The sequence below is a fragment of the Passer domesticus genome, chromosome 16 (assembly GCF_036417665.1).
Source record: "Passer domesticus isolate bPasDom1 chromosome 16, bPasDom1.hap1, whole genome shotgun sequence".
In the NCBI taxonomy this organism is placed as follows: domain Eukaryota; kingdom Metazoa; phylum Chordata; class Aves; order Passeriformes; family Passeridae; genus Passer; species Passer domesticus.
In genome coordinates, this window is record NC_087489.1 from 6,430,752 (window position 1) to 6,446,787 (window position 16,036).

Consider the following 16,036-nt stretch of genomic DNA (forward strand, 5'->3'; position numbering starts at 1 on the left):
ATGGATGGGATAGGAGAAGGGAAGCACTTGTTTAACCATTTCATAGTGTCCCCTCTGTTTGTCAGAGGGCTTCAGGCACTGTACAGGGCTTGCTCTTTCAGACAGTGACCTCAGCTCATAGTGGCCATTAAAGTCAGAGTTCAGAGAACCAGAAAGCTTGGAGCTCCAGGGACACTGGGGCTGGGAAAGGCATGCCAAGGAGAGCACAGCACTGCATCCTGGTTTCCAACCGTTGCTCAGCCTTGCCCTCTGCCTCAGCTAGTAAGATGCTGGGCAATGCTAGACCTGATCCAACTCAGTACACAGAATAATAAGATAGTAAGAAGCTAGCCCTTGGTCAGGGTTCAAAAGTATTTGTTTCCCACCTTGCCTCTCCCAGCAGTGTTTCAGGCAGGTACCCTGCTGAATTGAATTCTGAGAGCAATTGAATAGAGAGCAATTCTTCTAATGCTACTGAAGACAAAGACCTCTTACCTTGGCCTGACATCAAACAGCTTTTTGTAGGTCCCAGGGCTGTACTCCATCAGCTGTAATGTGCCAGGGCTTGGAACAAGTCCTCCCTGAGGGGCACAAATTGCTCCATTTACTCCATTCCTGCTCCTAAGCATGGCAGCTCCATTGATCCCACAGCCAGCCCTTGCCCAAGCTCTTGGCAGGTGTGGGGGATTCCAGGGTGGGGAAGCACACAGCAGTACACAGATCAGCAGAGAAGCCCTAGGAGTCCAGGAGTCCAGAAGAAGGACTGGTTTCACTCGACTAAGAGCTATCCTTTGGCAGCCCTGCCATTCCCTGAGTGGCAAACAGCTGCACTGATCAACAGCAGCTCATTACAGCACTCCTAGGCAGCAGCAGTCACCATCTCCTGCCCCTCAAAAAAGGGTTTTTTTATGCCTGATACCAAAGATTTCCCCAGTAACAGTACCAGGTGGACAAAGGTCACAGCAAAAAGACATCCCTGCAAGCTCAGGGTCACTTCTGCTGAGGTGCTGCTGTCTGTGCTGGACACTTGCCAGGTGGGCAAAGGCAGTGCTGGCCACAGGGCAACAGAGGGTTTGTGACAGGAGACACCTTCATCTGCCCCACTCAGAAACAGCAGCTGTTCCAGACTCATTTGCATTGCTGCCTCAACTCCCTGCAGCCTCAGACTTCACCAAGGGCTGCAGCCAGGGAGCTCCTCTGAACCATTTCTAACATCATCAGGGATCCAAGGGCCAGCTTCACCTTTTCTGATCATAATTTTAAAACCTCTTTTCCTTGTTTACACCCTTTCAGAGGCTATTCTGATATCCTTGTGTTCCTGGGCCCCACCTGGCATTCCCTCTGGTTTTAAAGAGGGCTCACCCAGCAGCCATCTGGCACTGTAGGTGGTGTCACAGGCACACCTGAGCTGCCCTGTTACACCTGAGAAAAGGCTGCAGCCAAGCTAAACAACAGCAGGGTGAAGTTTACCTGTACAGCTCCATTCCAGCTCTCCTTATGTGCATTACACTCCTGCAAATACAGGTTTTGCCTCTAGAGACCAAGCAGAAAAGCTTTCAGCCTGTGACACTTTGAGAGAAATAACAAGTCAAGGTCCTATATATTGAGTGAATTAAAGTCCTTTATAAGCATCTCACTGAGGAGATGGTATATAACAGTGAACAGTCCAGGCTGAGGCATCCACTAAGAGGAAAATAAATATTTAAGGATGTCAGAGGAAGACCTGGTGAAATGAAGGTGAGAAAAAGGAATGATGAAAAGGCCCAGTGAAGAATCCCAGTGGAGCAGAGCAGACACCATGCAGGAGAAAATGTGTAAGTGGTTCTATTAAAATGCTGGAAGGAAAACAAGAGGTAGGAGGGGTGACTCAGCAGGGAGCTGAAGCGAGAGTATGATACAGCACAGGAGGAAGATTGAGACAGCAAAACCAGCAGAAGCTGCACAGAAAGGTGGTGGGTGGTGCTGGTGGAGGTGTGCTCCAGGGAGGTCAAGTGAGGTCAGTGCATCACCAGCCTCAAGCACTGAGGAGTCTCTAGGGACTGAAATTCCTTTCCCAACTGGGAAGAGCAGAGCATTAAGGCCAGGGTGACGACAGCAACACAGGGAGCACAACACAGCAGTTGACAGGTGCAGGTCCCCCTGCAAGCAAGAAGTGACCTCACAGGACAATGCAGTCATGAATGCTTGCAGGCTCTTCAGTGACTCCTGGGAACCTCTGGCCAGAGACACGCATTGGAAACACAGCTTTTGATTTACAGCTGCTCCATAACACCTCAAAAGGTTGATCTTGTGCACCTCAGACACACAGACCCTGTGGTGAGCAGCAGGAGACACTCGAGGCCATTACTGCAGGTCTACAAGGTTCATTACTAGAGGAGAACAGCAGCAATCCATCCTGTTTTGCTTAAATCCATCCTCCTAGGGAATCAGAAAGGATTAGAGGAGCCTGTTGGTTGGCAATTTGTTAATGTAATGCTGTATGTCCCTTCTGTCAGCTCTCCAGACTGACACCCCACCAGCACCACAAACTTCAATCACTAATTACTGCAGCCTGAGTCCATCCTTCCACCTGTGAGAAGCAAAGTCTTGCCTGTCTTCCTGCCAAGGGAACGAACCCATTTGTGGGGGTGGAACAGTTCTTTATTAGTGTCAGCTACATGAACAAATAAAACTACAGAACCCAATAAATTCAGTAAAATGATGATTCATCAGCACTCATCATTTTCTGGGCAACTGCCCCAGGCTGGATTCCACACTACATTTCACAAGGTGCTTTCAGTGGTGAGAAGAGATTTATTGTGAGGATTTTTACAGGTGCAGGAGGAAGCAATTCTCAGGGGTTACAATACACACAAACAATAGGATGGGGCATGTGAAGACAAGCCAGGGTCACTGTATGGGCAAGATTCCAACAGCATGGTGGGGTTCCTGCTCCCGTTCTTCAGCAGCAACATTCTCAGGGCTTGCTCTCAGCCCATAGTCTGCAAGAAACAGAGAACCCACACAGGGAATTTTCAACTGCTAAATGAAGAGTTTCATCCAGAAAACATGAAATTCACCTGAACTTGGATTAACACTTATTTTCAGATATCTTGAGTTATGATATCAAATATCTTCAAAGGGGTACATACAGTCTGAATTGCTTTGTTAGTGTGTCTATCCCAGCCTCAGCAGCAGGGCTAGCTCCCTGATCAAGCACACAAAGGATATTTTATAGGGTATCTACTGTCAAAGTTCTGCAAAAAAACCACTGGGAATTCCCAGGAAAGATTGTGCTGGTCTCCACTGGACCTACAGAAAAGCAAGGACATTTCCTATATTCCTTTCTGGTAGCAGAGTCATGGCCCTCATCAACATACAAAGAGCCCACACAGGTCTCTATGGTACAACTAAGTCCAGAAAATGGAGGATGCAGTTTAAGAAATGGAATATTACAGTTACTGATATTGCTCACTAAGCCTTGCTGGGCCCAGATGGAAACCCAATCCCCAATCCCAGAGTAAGAACCCGAGGCTTTGAGCAGAGCAGGGCCCCCACACCCACCTGGGGTCAGGGCAGGAACGCCCCAGCAGTGCCCTTGTGGGGTGTCTCGGTGCTCTGGTGAGCCTGGAGAACACTGACTGCTTCCTCGATCTGCCAACAGAGCACGAGGGGGAGGAGTTGAGTTGCTCCAGTGTCAAACTGCACTGAGCAGGGACTCAGCACTTCAGGTCCCAGTGTGGCCTCCACACAGACCCGCTTGCAAAAGGTAAAGAGCTCAAATAATTACAAAATCCAAGCCTGCTGCTTCTGCACGAGACTGATCAGCCCAAAGACCTTTTCTGTCTCTTACCAAGGGAAATTCTGAGGCATCTCTCTTTTATTGTCAAGTCAGAACTTGCTAGGCAGAAGTCAGATTTCACAGGTAAAGCTACCTGACACCACCCAGCAGAGCCCAGGCTCCTCAAAAAAACATTAGTGGAAGGGTAAAAGCAGCTCCTGTCTCCAAGGAGCAACAAAAACATGCAGTCAATTCACTCCAACTACTTCGATGGGAACCGAAGCTAAACATTTACCAGAATTAGCAAGAAAACTGAAGAAATACTGCAGAGAGGCAGCAGTTTGTCTGGCTTTTCTTCTGAGGAAAGAGCATCTTCCTGGCTGCTTCCATGTACAGATACCACCCTGCTTTTCCCCTTTTGCTTCCCAGCCACCTCCAAACCACCCTCAAACTTGGCCTGTGCTTTCAGGGAGCTGCTTCAGCCTCTCCTTTTGCTGAAGGCAGGCAGACATTCAGGCACTGGCTGTGGTGACATCAACCTGGGGCTCCTTTCTCACTCGAAAATAAAACCAGCAGCTACTTGCTCTTCCTACAGTGACCAATGTCCTGGGCTGTGCTCCCTTCCCTTGCAGCAGCAGGCAACCAGCCCTTTGGGAAGGGATTTGTTTGGGCAGGGATCTGTCCTACCTTGGAGCGCAGGGACTCTGGGGACTCCAGGAGCAGCAGCAGCTCGGAGTTATCAATCTCCAGCAGCATCCCAGTGATCTTGCCAGCCAGTGAGGGATGCATCACGTGGATCAGAGGGTAGAGGCGTTCACCTGCTCCAAACACCAGCCAGGACATCAGCACCATGCAAGCCCCCAGCATTTTCAAACCCACTGCAAGCCCTCCTGCCACTCAACTGAAATGGGACACAAAATGGTGGTGGAAAAACCACTGCTCACAGGCCAAGCTGCTCCAGCATGTCTCAGCAACAGGAAGCTGCTAGGTGAAGTCAGCAGCAGGCACCTACAGTGGGCACAGGGCAGTGGAGCTGGGCACATCTGCCCACCCATGCACAGTTTCTGCAGGAGCAGTTCCCTCCTGGGAAGAAAGAGCTGATCTGTACCTGCTGTGCTTTGGCCAGGCCAAGTGATGCTGGCCCACAGCAGGGCACTGCCTGCTCCACCACACAACACCTGAAAGCCAAGGGCTGGGTGGCACAGCTGACCTGAACCCCCACGGCCACCAAGCTGTCCATCAGTGCCCAGGAGCAGCAGTGCAGGATGGTTCAGAGCTCAGGGGAATTGCAAATGCCCTGGCATGGCCTGGCAGCACAGGCAGGCTGGATGGAGCTCTGCCTCCCTGCAAAGCTGCTCCAGACACTGTCTCAGTCAGCAGCCCATGCAGACAGGGAGTGGCTTTATTGCTCCCATCCAGTTCCAACACAGACTGAATTTATTATTGTTTTTTAAACAGCATAATATCAGAACAATCCCACAAAGCCTTACAGCTTCTCCCAGCAGTTAATTTTGCCCTGGTGCATGCAAGCCCATATGTCCCCAGGGGCCTGCAGCTAGACTGCTCCAGCAGAGCAGCCTGCACCCACCAATCATTTGCTTCTGCTCCTGAGGAGGGGCTGCTGCAAGCAAGGATGCTGTCAGTGGCTCCTGCCCCTGGACGTGCACAGCAGGTTCTCCCACCTGGAGGAAAAACAGGGAAGAACAGCAATCAAAGGCTGGAAGGGATGGGAGTTACCTGACTTGCAGGAATGGTGCTCAATACCAACCACAACGGGGCATTTTAGCCTTTGTATTCAAACACCAGCTTCCACAAAAGCTGGAGTCAGGATTTAGAGCTGTGTGGCCACTGCATCCACAGCCCCACAAGGTCCCCACAGCATCACTCACAGAGTGTGGGGATCCCTGGGGTCAGCAGTCACTACCCCAGAGCAGGACCAGGAATGTCACATCTTGGTGGCTGCAGAGCACTTACCTGTGGGGCCACCACGGGTGGCATGTGCCCCATGGGCTGCATGTTCCTGGCAGATGAGGAGTACTTGTACTGCTGGGCACCCCGTGGCAGGGCAGTCGAGGAGGGCATCCGGGTGCTGACTGTCTGTGTCCCGATGTTGGCTGCAATGGGGACAACAACATTTGTGAGGAGGAGTCCTTAAATGCATGCCTGTGTCAAGGAGGCTGAAGCCACAAGGACAGTGTGCTGGTTTGGAGGGCCTGGAAAGGGCTCAAAGCAGCTCCCAGGTCAAAGGCAGCTTCCCCATGACAGGCAGGCACTGCTGCCCTTGGGGTGGGTGGTCTGGTGCTGTGCAGGGGGCAGGAGAGCTGGCAAAGGCACTCACACCTCACCAGCTCTCCTCCAGAAACCCATCTGCATCAGCAGCCAGGGAAGGGGAGCAGCACCAGGCAGGGCAGGCTGTGAGACCCTTGTCTCCCAGCTCATCCTGAAGGGAGGTGAAGGCAGAGAAATGGGAGGACAATGACAAAAGGAGATGGGACAAGCCACAGACAGCCCTCCTGGTCCCACTGCTCACTTCAGCAGTGACAAAGAAGTTTGGGCAAAATCCCATGAAGATGGGAGGCTGTAGGCAGTCACTGCCCCCGATGGTCACGTGTGGAGGGGACACCCCAAGATCCAGGACCAGCCTCAGGACAGCCTGATGCCAGAAAGGTCTGGTTCTCAGCTTCAAACCCCTCTAACATGAGGCTTGGCATTGGCAGCAGTTCAGCCAGAGCCAGTAAGATCCCCTTCCTGTGCCCCAAAGATCCTTTCCCCCCTCTGCTTCTGTCTGAGCACTAAGCCCAGGTGCTGGGGCTGCAGCACCATCTGCTCCAAGGATCATATTCAAGGTGTAGCCACCAACAAGACCAATCTGCACATCAGAAATCTGTCCCATTACCTGAAAGATCCCAACCTTCCCTAAAAGTTACACACTTAGCTCCTACAGGCACTGCTCCAACCCCATCACACCATCATACCACTCCATGAGCAACCCCACAAACCAAACCCATCCTGTTGGAGACCTGAGCTCACAGTGAGCACCCTGGCCACCACAGCACTGTCCCAGCTTGCCGTCATGGGTGTCCTTCTGGCACTCACCCACTCTCTGGGCCTGGGGGGGCACTCGGGGCACCTGTGTGGAGGCCTGTCTGGTGGTGCTGACGTTGGACAGCAGGCGCCGGGGCGGCACAGCGGCCCTCAGGATGGGGGTGGCTTCAGGATACACTGCTGCAGAGAGAGAACATTCAGAGTGGAGCTGCCTGGTAGCAGAGGCGTGGAAGGAGATGGGGGGAGAGTGGCTGTGGCTGGGGACAGCTCAGGAGCACCTCACCTCTGGTGGCACTGCCAGCATCTCACCTCCCGGTGCCCATCACCATGATCCTGCACCAAAGCCCTGCACACTTTCCCAAGATAAACCCCCATGGTTACACACTCCCTGCTGCTTTTAAAGACCCTCAGTCCCTGGCTGAGCCCAGCTCGTGCCAAGAGCCCCCAGGGAGAGACAGGCAGACTCACAGGGAGGCCGGGAGGGCTGCGCACTCCAGCGAGTGGCAGGGCGGACTGGGACAACAGGGCTGGGGCCGTAGAAGGCAGCTCTGGTTTGTGGCTGGGGAAGAAGAACACATTATCCAACATGGCTGGGGAGCTGAGCTGAGCCAGAACTAACCCAGAGCCCCTTGGTGACTGCTGCACACAGCAGACAAGCCAAAACCATGCTCTGCAGGGTGCCAGAGCACTTTCAAGACCAACCTCCAGCCCTGCTGTCAGGGGGTCCTCCAGCAGCTCTACTTCATGCGCCCCTCAAGAGCTTCTGCACCTCTGTAACCCTTCTCCCTTGCTCTCCATGCTTCCCTCCCACCAAATTCCTCCTGCCTTCCTTCCAGAGCAGTAACTATGAAATCCCCAGCCCATTTTCTGGAGCACCTGCATCCCACCCTGCTGCTCACATGGGAGCCCAGGCAGATCCCACTGGCTCCACAGGGTGTGCCCAGATCTGCACAACCCAAGCTCTGCTCCTCAGCCCGACTGCCTCCCTGCCCCGGGGCAGACTTGGGTCCCTGTGCAAGGCTGCCACTGGGGAGCAGGACTCACCTGAGGCATGGGGGGTAGGAAGTACCCTGTGGGGGTCTGGAAAGAGCCCAGGAGAGGGCCAGGCAGGGCCCTCATGGTGGCCAATCTCTGCATGTACTGGTTGGTGAGGATTGCTTTCCGCTCCTCTTTCCTCTGAGCCAGTGCCACGTAGAGAGGCTTTGTGCTGACAATGCGCCCGTTCATTTCTGTCACGGCCTTGGTCGCCTCCTCTGGCGAGGAAAAACATACAAACCCAAACCCTTTGCTACGGCCACCCTCTGTCATCACCTGAAACAGGATTAGAACAAGACAGCTCAGTCCACGGATCACTGCAGCATCCACAAACACAGTATGGGGTGTGCATGTGGGATCCAACCACAGGCACCCCATTTCAGCCCCCACACCCAGGGTGGGATGGATGGGACTGCACCTCTCCCACAAACAGGTTTCTCTGGGGACGGGCAGGATTTGCTCAGGCAGGAGGTTTGGGAAATGAAGATGGCAGAGTCTGGACCAGCCCAAGATCAGGAGCCTGTGATCATCTGGGGGGAATCTGTGCCTCAGTGTCACAGGGCCCATGGACCAGAAATGCTCTGGTGCTGAATGCTGCAGGAGCCAGCAAGGCATGGGGATCAGTGGGACTCTGTGCCCCCACAAGGGCCAGGCAGCATCTGTCCCTGGCAGGTTACAGGTGGCTGACCTTAAAGCCAGACCACCCCTACATGTTGCCTTCCAGAGAATTCCTGACATCAGTGCCAGTGTGGGTGCTCCAAAAGGCCAAACAGCAGCCTGACACCCCACTGTCCCCAGAGAGGTGGCTTGTGGGTCATTTTCATTTCACTAGTGTCACACAGCAGCTGGGCAATATTCAGAACGTTGCAGCTTTAAGGTCCCATACCTGGCACCTCACCAGGGCTGGGGTAACTCAACAAAGCTACAAAATATCTGGTCCTCAGGAGAGTGTGAGGTGAAGCAGCACGTCCCTTACACCTGGCTTGAGACACAAGCCATCAACAGGGAAGTGCAATCCAACAGGATGATAATCCCTACCCATCCCCAAGGGCTGAGTGCACCAGTTTCTGACCCCAGGAGCTCCAGTCCCTCACCTTGGCACTGGTGATGGTGCCATAGGGGGAGAACTCCTTCCTCAGCCTCTCGTCATCTATCCCATCATCCAAGTTCTTCACATATAGGTTGACCCCCTGCACACAGGTGAAAAAAAAAGTAGCTTGGGATCCCAAAGTTGAGAGCAGTTTGTCACACTGGATGCACATTTCACCAGCAGCTCCTCTGGAGGGTGGGATACCCTCTGCAGGAGCAGAGACATGGAGCGGGGCCAGGACTGTGCATAAACTCCACTCAAAAAACAAACACCCCAAGCGAAGAGGGCACCCACACCATCACTGGGAACCTACAGAACCTCATGAAGCTGGTTATTTCCAGACTAATATTTCTAGAAATTAGCAGGCCCGTTTGTTCACCTCCCAACATCACCCTGGGTTTAAATCTCTCTCCTCTTTCCTGATACTGCTTCCAGGACATTCCAGGCAGTGACCGGACCCCTGATTGCAGGAGGCACCCACCGTGCTGACCTGCTCTGGAGAGCTCTGTGCTGTCCAGGATGAGAGAGTCCCTGTTGGATGGAGCACCCTGCTCTCCCTTACCTGGTACCTGTTCACCCTCTCTTGCTTCATCTGCTCAAACTTCCTCTTGAGCTCGCTCTGGCGCTCCAGCCGCTTCTGGGCGCGCCCCACGTACAGCACCCGCCCGTTGATCTCCTTCCCGTTCATGTCAGCCACGGCCTGCGGGCAGGGAAGGGCTCTCAGCGCAGCAGGGAGCCCATGGCTACAGCCCTGCTCCTCACCCACCTCCCCAGGGCAGCCCCAGCACAAGCAGAGCCTGCTCCCCCTCGCCAGTCCTGCCCACCCAGGTACCCAGCGCCTGCTGCCAGACAGGCACAAAGCTGGTGAGGCTCCCCCTGAGGAGAGGTGGGGACACCACCAGGTGACAGTCTCAGGAGAGGGATGGGCAGTGAGGAGCCTCTTGCCTTCTGGGCTTCTTCGTGCTTCTCAAAGTTGACAAATCCAAAGCCCTTTGAGCGGCCACTGCTGTCCATCATGACCTTGACACTCAAGGTCTTTCCTGCAGCAGGGAAGGAAAATACAGTCTGAGGGGTGCCCAGCAAGGGGGTGCTGCCAGTGTGCAGCTCTGTGCTGGGGAGCCACCATGAGAGACCAGCCCAGCGAGGGCACTGGACAGCCAGGGCAGCTGGAAGAGCCCAGCAGGAGGACAGACAACTGGATCCCCATGAGGCAGGGACAGGAGCCTGTGGGGTTTGGTGAGGGTGATCCCTCCAACCTGGGCTGCTGCTCTCATTGCCCTGGCCTCTTCAGCCTCTCCAGCCAGTGCAGGGAGTTCCTTTGGCTAGAAAATCTCATCTCCTTTACATATGAACACAGACTGGGTTCATATGAAGCATAACCACAAATTACTTGGAGTGGCACTGACCAAGTGTGGACAGAATGGATTGGCACAACACTAAAACCCATCACAAGAGGCATCCTCCAGTAGTGGACTAAATTGAAAAGCCTGTTTTCTTTAAATTCAGACTCAACAATTCTTATTCCCAGGATTCCTGTAGCCAGACAGCATGCTGGTAACAAGACAAACTATCCAAGAAATAAAAAACTTACATTTTTCAAGAGAGCACCAAGTAGAAGTTATCCTCTGTCACAGCAGGAAAGCACATGTAACTTCCTGACAAATGAAATGACTGCAGTCCTTTTATGTGGGGGATGTTTAAGCAAGTCACATCTCACTGAGAAAAGGGGCTTGCCATTTCAGCCAAGCACTCTCCCCACTTCCTTTCAGGTTGCCCCAGCTCCAGTTTAGCAGACACGAGGATATTCAACAACTGCACTCACCAAACTTGGAGAATAATTCCCGCAGTCTGTCATCATCCATGTCATCCCCAAAGTTTTTGATGTAGACATTGGTGAATTCTATTGCCCTAGCCCCAACCTCTGCCTCACGCTCTTTGCGGGATTTGAAGTGTCCAACAAACCTGGGGGAAGGAAGGAGAGGCCTCAAACCCTGCAGAGGGAAGATGGACTCAGGCACACCTGTCTCAGTACAGGCCAAGAGAAATCCCATCACCTCAGACCGTGCTTTGCTCACCCACAAACTCACCATGAGTTCCACATGCAGCACCTTCAGCACATCTCACTCTGGTGTACATTTACCCAAACTCCCCATTGTCACAGCCAAAAGTAGGGATCTGTCACCCCAGGAGACATCAAAAGACTTCAGAGGAGGCCACCACCACAAAAGACCCCAAAGGATACCACCAAGTGCCAGCTCTCTTCCTCCAAAGCCTTCTCAAACACTCTGGGCAATCCTTGCCTCTGTGGGATGTAGAGTGAGGTGCTGCAATGCAAACAGAGAGAGGAACAACAAAACCTCTCCCTGCCCAGATTATCTGATGGCAACAGCCAAGACCAAGGATCCACTTTGTGGGCACTCATTACATCGTCTCAGCAATAAAACCCAGCCTGGGCTGGACTCCTTCCCCACCATCTGGGAGCAGCTCCAAACCACTATCACACTTCCCCCAGCACCCACCACAAGTGACTCACTGCCCCAGAGAGCAGCAGAGCTGCCATGCCCAGCAGGGATGGAAAAGGGAAGAACACAGAGCAGCAGGAAGGGGATGCCTGAGCAGGGCATGCTTTTACTGCCGAGAGTGGGCCAAGGCAAGGGAGGAGCAGAGCCAAGTGCAGAGCCCAGACTTCTCTCCCTGGCACTTACACCTTCCTGTCATTGAGCAACATCCCATTCATGGTCTCAATGGCCCGAGTTGCTGCCTCATGTGTCTCAAAGTGGACAAAGCCATAGCCACGGGATCCATTTTCATCACAAACCACCTACAAACAGAGCATGAGGGGCAAAGAAAAGAGACAGACACTGTTTTTCTCCATGTTTGTACACGAGTATATCACAGGAAAACCCAGCCCCATTTTCCAGGGGCATTTTCCCTCCCTGACATCCTGCTCCCACTGCAGCTGAGCTCTTTTGGGGTGTGGGCAATCCCAGGACCAGATCCATGCTGCTTTATATGATATCTAGGAACTTATGGCTCCCCAAGACTCACATGCCACTGGTGCACTGAGCTGGGCAGGATGGCAAATAAGATCCCTGTGCAGGGACTGAGGGAAAAGCCCCCATTCTGAGGGGAAACATAGCAAGGCCTTTTGGTTTCAAAGCAGCTGGGAATTTAAAGGAGATGTTGTGGGAAGTGAAATGAGAAAGAGAATTCCAGCTAGCTGGAGCATGCTTCCAAGAGTGAGGGCAGCTCTGCAGCAAGTCCTCTCCTGCAGGGCCCTGGGCACACCTACCTTGCATGACAGGATGTTTCCAAAGGTAGAAAATGTGTCATACAGGGCTTTGTTGTCAATGGAGTCATCCAGGTTCTTGATGAAGACGTTTCCAACCCCTGATTTCCTGAGCCCGGGGTCCCGTTGGGACCACATGATGCGGATGGGCCGGCCTTTGATCACCTCGAAGTTCATGGTGTCCAGGGCTCGCTCAGCTGCCAAACAAGGGGGAGGAGAGGGGAGGGTCAGAGACAGATCTCCTTCACATTCTGCAGCAGCTGAGACGGGCACAGGAATCAGGGACAAGGGCTTGTTAACCTAACTGGGATAGGCAGCTCTGCCTCCCCACCCCTCCAGCCACACCACTCTTTAATTAGTTTTCTTTCTCTCCAAAGCATGTCTGACTCCCAAGGATCAACCATTTCACAACAAGCTCCAGTCTGGCAGATGCCCAGCTAATTTACCCAGTAAGGATTTTGGTCTCTAGGGCAACTAAATCAACACCCTCCCATCACTGAACCTCAGTTCAGCATGGAACACCTTCCAAGTACAGTACTGTGTCACGGAGTGGCCTCACTTTACACTGTGAGCCAGCAGGCAGCTGGGTACCCCAGGGGAAGGGCAGAAGGGGTTTTGTTGCCCTTCTCTGATGGAGAAGGAGGGAGGCAACTCTTGCAAGTCACCTTCAACCTCTCACCAGAGCCCAGCAGCTACATCCTTTCCCAGACCCTGAGAGGAGATGGAAGCACGATGGGTCACCATCAGAGAGCAGATTGGGATTAGCTAGAACCAAGCCTAAGCAGCAATGCAGCCTTTCAGACAGCTGCTCCCCCCTCTTCCATGGCCCACCCAAGCTTCCACGGCAGCCCCTCAGAGCTGGTACAAGGAACCCACCATCCACAGGCTGCTGGAAGTTGATGTAGGCATAGCCCAGCGAGCGGCGCGTGGCCACGTCCCGGCACACTCGGATGGACATGATGGGCCCAGCAGGGGAGAACTTCTCGTAGAGCATGGCTTCAGTCACATCTGGGTGCAGGTCTCCCACATAGAGAGAGGCTAAGGGATAGCCAGGGCCACTGGCATTCATGGTCACACACTGAGCTCAGCTGCAGAGGGAGACAGACCTGAGGCAGCAGGGCACAGGTTTCAGATGTGCAATCACAGACCCACACTGGGGCTGGCCCCACTGCAGCAGCACAAGTCAAAGCAATGCTCTTCCCTTCCCATTACACTAGGATCAGGAATGCCCCAAGGAAACTACAATCCCAAAACTTTCCAGAACGTAACAATTTTGGTGCAAAAGTTGAGCTGGAGTGATCTGCACCTCACAACCATGCATACCCTGGAAGGATGCAGAGGGACACAGAGATTTGCTCCTTAAAACATGCAAACCCCAAGAGAAATAAAACAAAGTTTAATGTCTCAGAAGGCAAACAGCCCTTCTCCACCAGAGACTTCCATTTTAACTCCTTAATGGCTGCCTCCAGCCAGAGCAGAGCCAAGGAGTGGGGGTTTGCACTGATGGCCTGGGAGCAGAACTACAGCCCAAGTGCTCCCTACAAACAACTCCATCCCTAACAAGGCAGACACAGGGTTTTTGCCACCCCTTCCCAGTTTCTCAGCTTGTTGACTACTGTTCCCAGAGCAGGTAAATGAATTCTCAGTCTCTGCCTGGTTTCAGTTGAGTATAAAGCTCTGTGTGAAGACAACAGTCAGTACTCGAGACCCCCGGGCTACTGCCTAGAAACACAGAAATGCAGGTCCTGCCCCAAAAGCTTATAAAACCATCCTTGGGGCTCTTACCTTAAAGCTCAAAAGTCCTGAGACACTTGTTTAGACACCTATAGATACCCAAAATTAATACACATACATAGGAGAGGCGCATGGACCAACCCCCCCGCCCAGGGCAGGTCCCCACGGCCCCCCGAAAAAACAACCACAGGGTAACAGAGCAGCCCCAGCGGGGCACGGAGGGAAGGGAGCGGCGATGCGGGGAGCGGCCGAGCAGAGGCGGCACCGCCCCGCCGGGGAGCCCGGGGCAGCGCACAGCGCCGGGGCTGCGGAGGAGCGCTGCTCGCCCTGCCGGGGACCCCCGCCCCGGAGAGACCCTGCCGGCAGCCGGAGCTGGGCTGGGAGCCGGGCCCGCACTCACACCGAGCGCCCGCCGTGGCAGCCCCGCTGCGGCTGCCGGCACCGGCCGCCTCTTCCGCGGCGGCCCCGGGGGCGGGACGGGACCCCCGCCCACCGCCCCCCGCCCCACCCCGGCCAGCTGCGGCCCTGCCCCGCCCCGAGCGGAGCGGACAGGGCCGGGCAGGGCAGGGCAGGGCCGGGCCCCGCGGAACCGAGGGCTCAGGGATCAGCAGGTGCAGTGCGGCTCCTCATCTTTGCGAACCGCAGCTCCTGCGCATCTCGTGCCTTCCCAAAGGAAGGGCCGGGGAACTGCGCAGCGTGTCACCCTGGAGCACTGACAGCGTGTCCCACCCACGCGCTTTTAGGAAATCACATTCACCTTCTGACGTGTAATTCCCTCAAGGTAATGAGTACAGGCAGGAGCCGTACACAGCTCCGTTACAAATCCCTCATCGCCAGGCGCTCATGCATTTCTGAACTCCACTGCAATCTCCCTCAGGACCCATCAGAGAGCCAGGGAAGATGGGCTCTGCCATCATCACCTCATGTCTGTATGGCCCAGGAGCTCTGTAAGCTCACTTTCACCCACTGAGATCGCACCCCAGCTGTCCTGGACGTGACTGGGCTGCTGAAACGCTGGATGAAAGCACACGGGAACCTCGAGCCGCCTGCAGTGCAATTCCAAAGCAGCTTCCCCAGAATTTGGCTCCACCCCATCCTGCACCCTAGGAAGGGTCAGCTGTGAGGCAATCAGAGCACCATCACCTCCACAAAAGCCTTCTGGTGGTTTCCCACACCAAGAGGCCTCACCCGAAGGTCAGATCAGCATCAGCACCAAGAGTGAGAAGCTGCAGCAGCAACAGTTGGATGAGTCAAACATGTTGAGTGCACCTGGACTCCTACTGTGGCTGGGCCAGCTGCAGTGCCCTTTCCCAGAAAAACAGAATTAAATAAAGAATGGAGACACCCCCTCAACTCATCACTGCTGCAGACCAGCCTCCTCAGCTCACGATTTCCCCAAAAGAGGCAACAAGCATGAGAGATGTTATGTGAAAGGACTAAGACAGGAGGTGGTCTCTGAACAGGAGCAGCTAGCAGATGCAGGGATTTTTCTTCTCAGAGCTGACAATGCCATCAGCATGACTCAGACTGGGAATTGGTGCACACTGTAAAATAATTTAAGATGTGTGGTATGTGCATACATTTAGGTATGTCCATAAAGGCTGAAGAAAATGACCAAGTAGCAATAATTACAGACATGGAGGGACCAATGGTAAAGCCGTGGCACAGGGCAGAGCAGTGGTCAAGCAACAGCTGGTTAGATTTTGTCCTAATGCCTTCACTGGTGAATCAAGAGCAGCCAAGTGACATTTCCCACTGTGCACACTTCTGTGTTGCCACACTCTGGGAGCAGGACCGAGCTTCCTTGAAGCTTTCAGGCTGCCTGGCTACTGCCATCCATCCCTTCAAGTGCTTCTATGTCCAGTGCACCTCTGCTGTTTTGCGCTCGTGGTGCTCCTTTAGCACAGCCCAGTGTGAGACAAGCAGAGCTGGGTGTGCAGAGGAGAGGCCTGTGTACAGAGTGGGGATTTAAAAGATTCCCAAGAAAAATCTGTAAATGTAACCAACAGGCTTTTCTCATTTACGGTGTGTTTGACCCTACAATATGCAATGACTCATGGCAAGTTAAATGGTTATTTAGAGTTGAATTTAAGCCCTGCAATGA

At 53.7% G+C, this 16,036-nt stretch overlaps 1 protein-coding gene across 5 annotated transcripts; it reads right to left on the reverse strand.

Moving 5' to 3' along the window:
• Positions 1–1,762: 1,762 nt before the first annotated feature.
• Positions 1,763–14,992, reverse strand: PABPC1L (poly(A) binding protein cytoplasmic 1 like). 5 transcript variants are annotated; one of them, XM_064391973.1, is made up of 17 exons: positions 14,690–14,992; positions 13,984–14,021; positions 13,075–13,304; positions 12,202–12,395; positions 11,615–11,730; positions 10,732–10,871; positions 9,855–9,949; positions 9,472–9,609; positions 8,914–9,009; positions 7,829–8,095; positions 7,253–7,343; positions 6,836–6,964; positions 5,714–5,853; positions 5,328–5,421; positions 4,427–4,557; positions 3,523–3,612; positions 1,763–2,960 (listed from the first exon to the last, which is right to left on the reverse strand). In XM_064391973.1, exons 3-16 carry the CDS (start codon positions 13,265–13,267, stop codon positions 3,529–3,531), a joined length of 1,908 nt encoding a protein of 635 aa, XP_064248043.1. In that variant the 5' UTR covers positions 13,268–13,304; positions 13,984–14,021; positions 14,690–14,992; the 3' UTR covers positions 1,763–2,960; positions 3,523–3,528. The 5 variants fall into 5 exon arrangements, with proteins under 5 accessions (XP_064248043.1, XP_064248041.1, XP_064248040.1 ...); XM_064391971.1 differs by having other exon boundaries at positions 13,075–13,286; positions 14,690–14,991; XM_064391970.1 differs by lacking the exon at positions 14,690–14,992 and adding an exon at positions 14,335–14,374 and having other exon boundaries at positions 13,075–13,286.
• Positions 14,993–16,036: the final 1,044 nt, after the last annotated feature.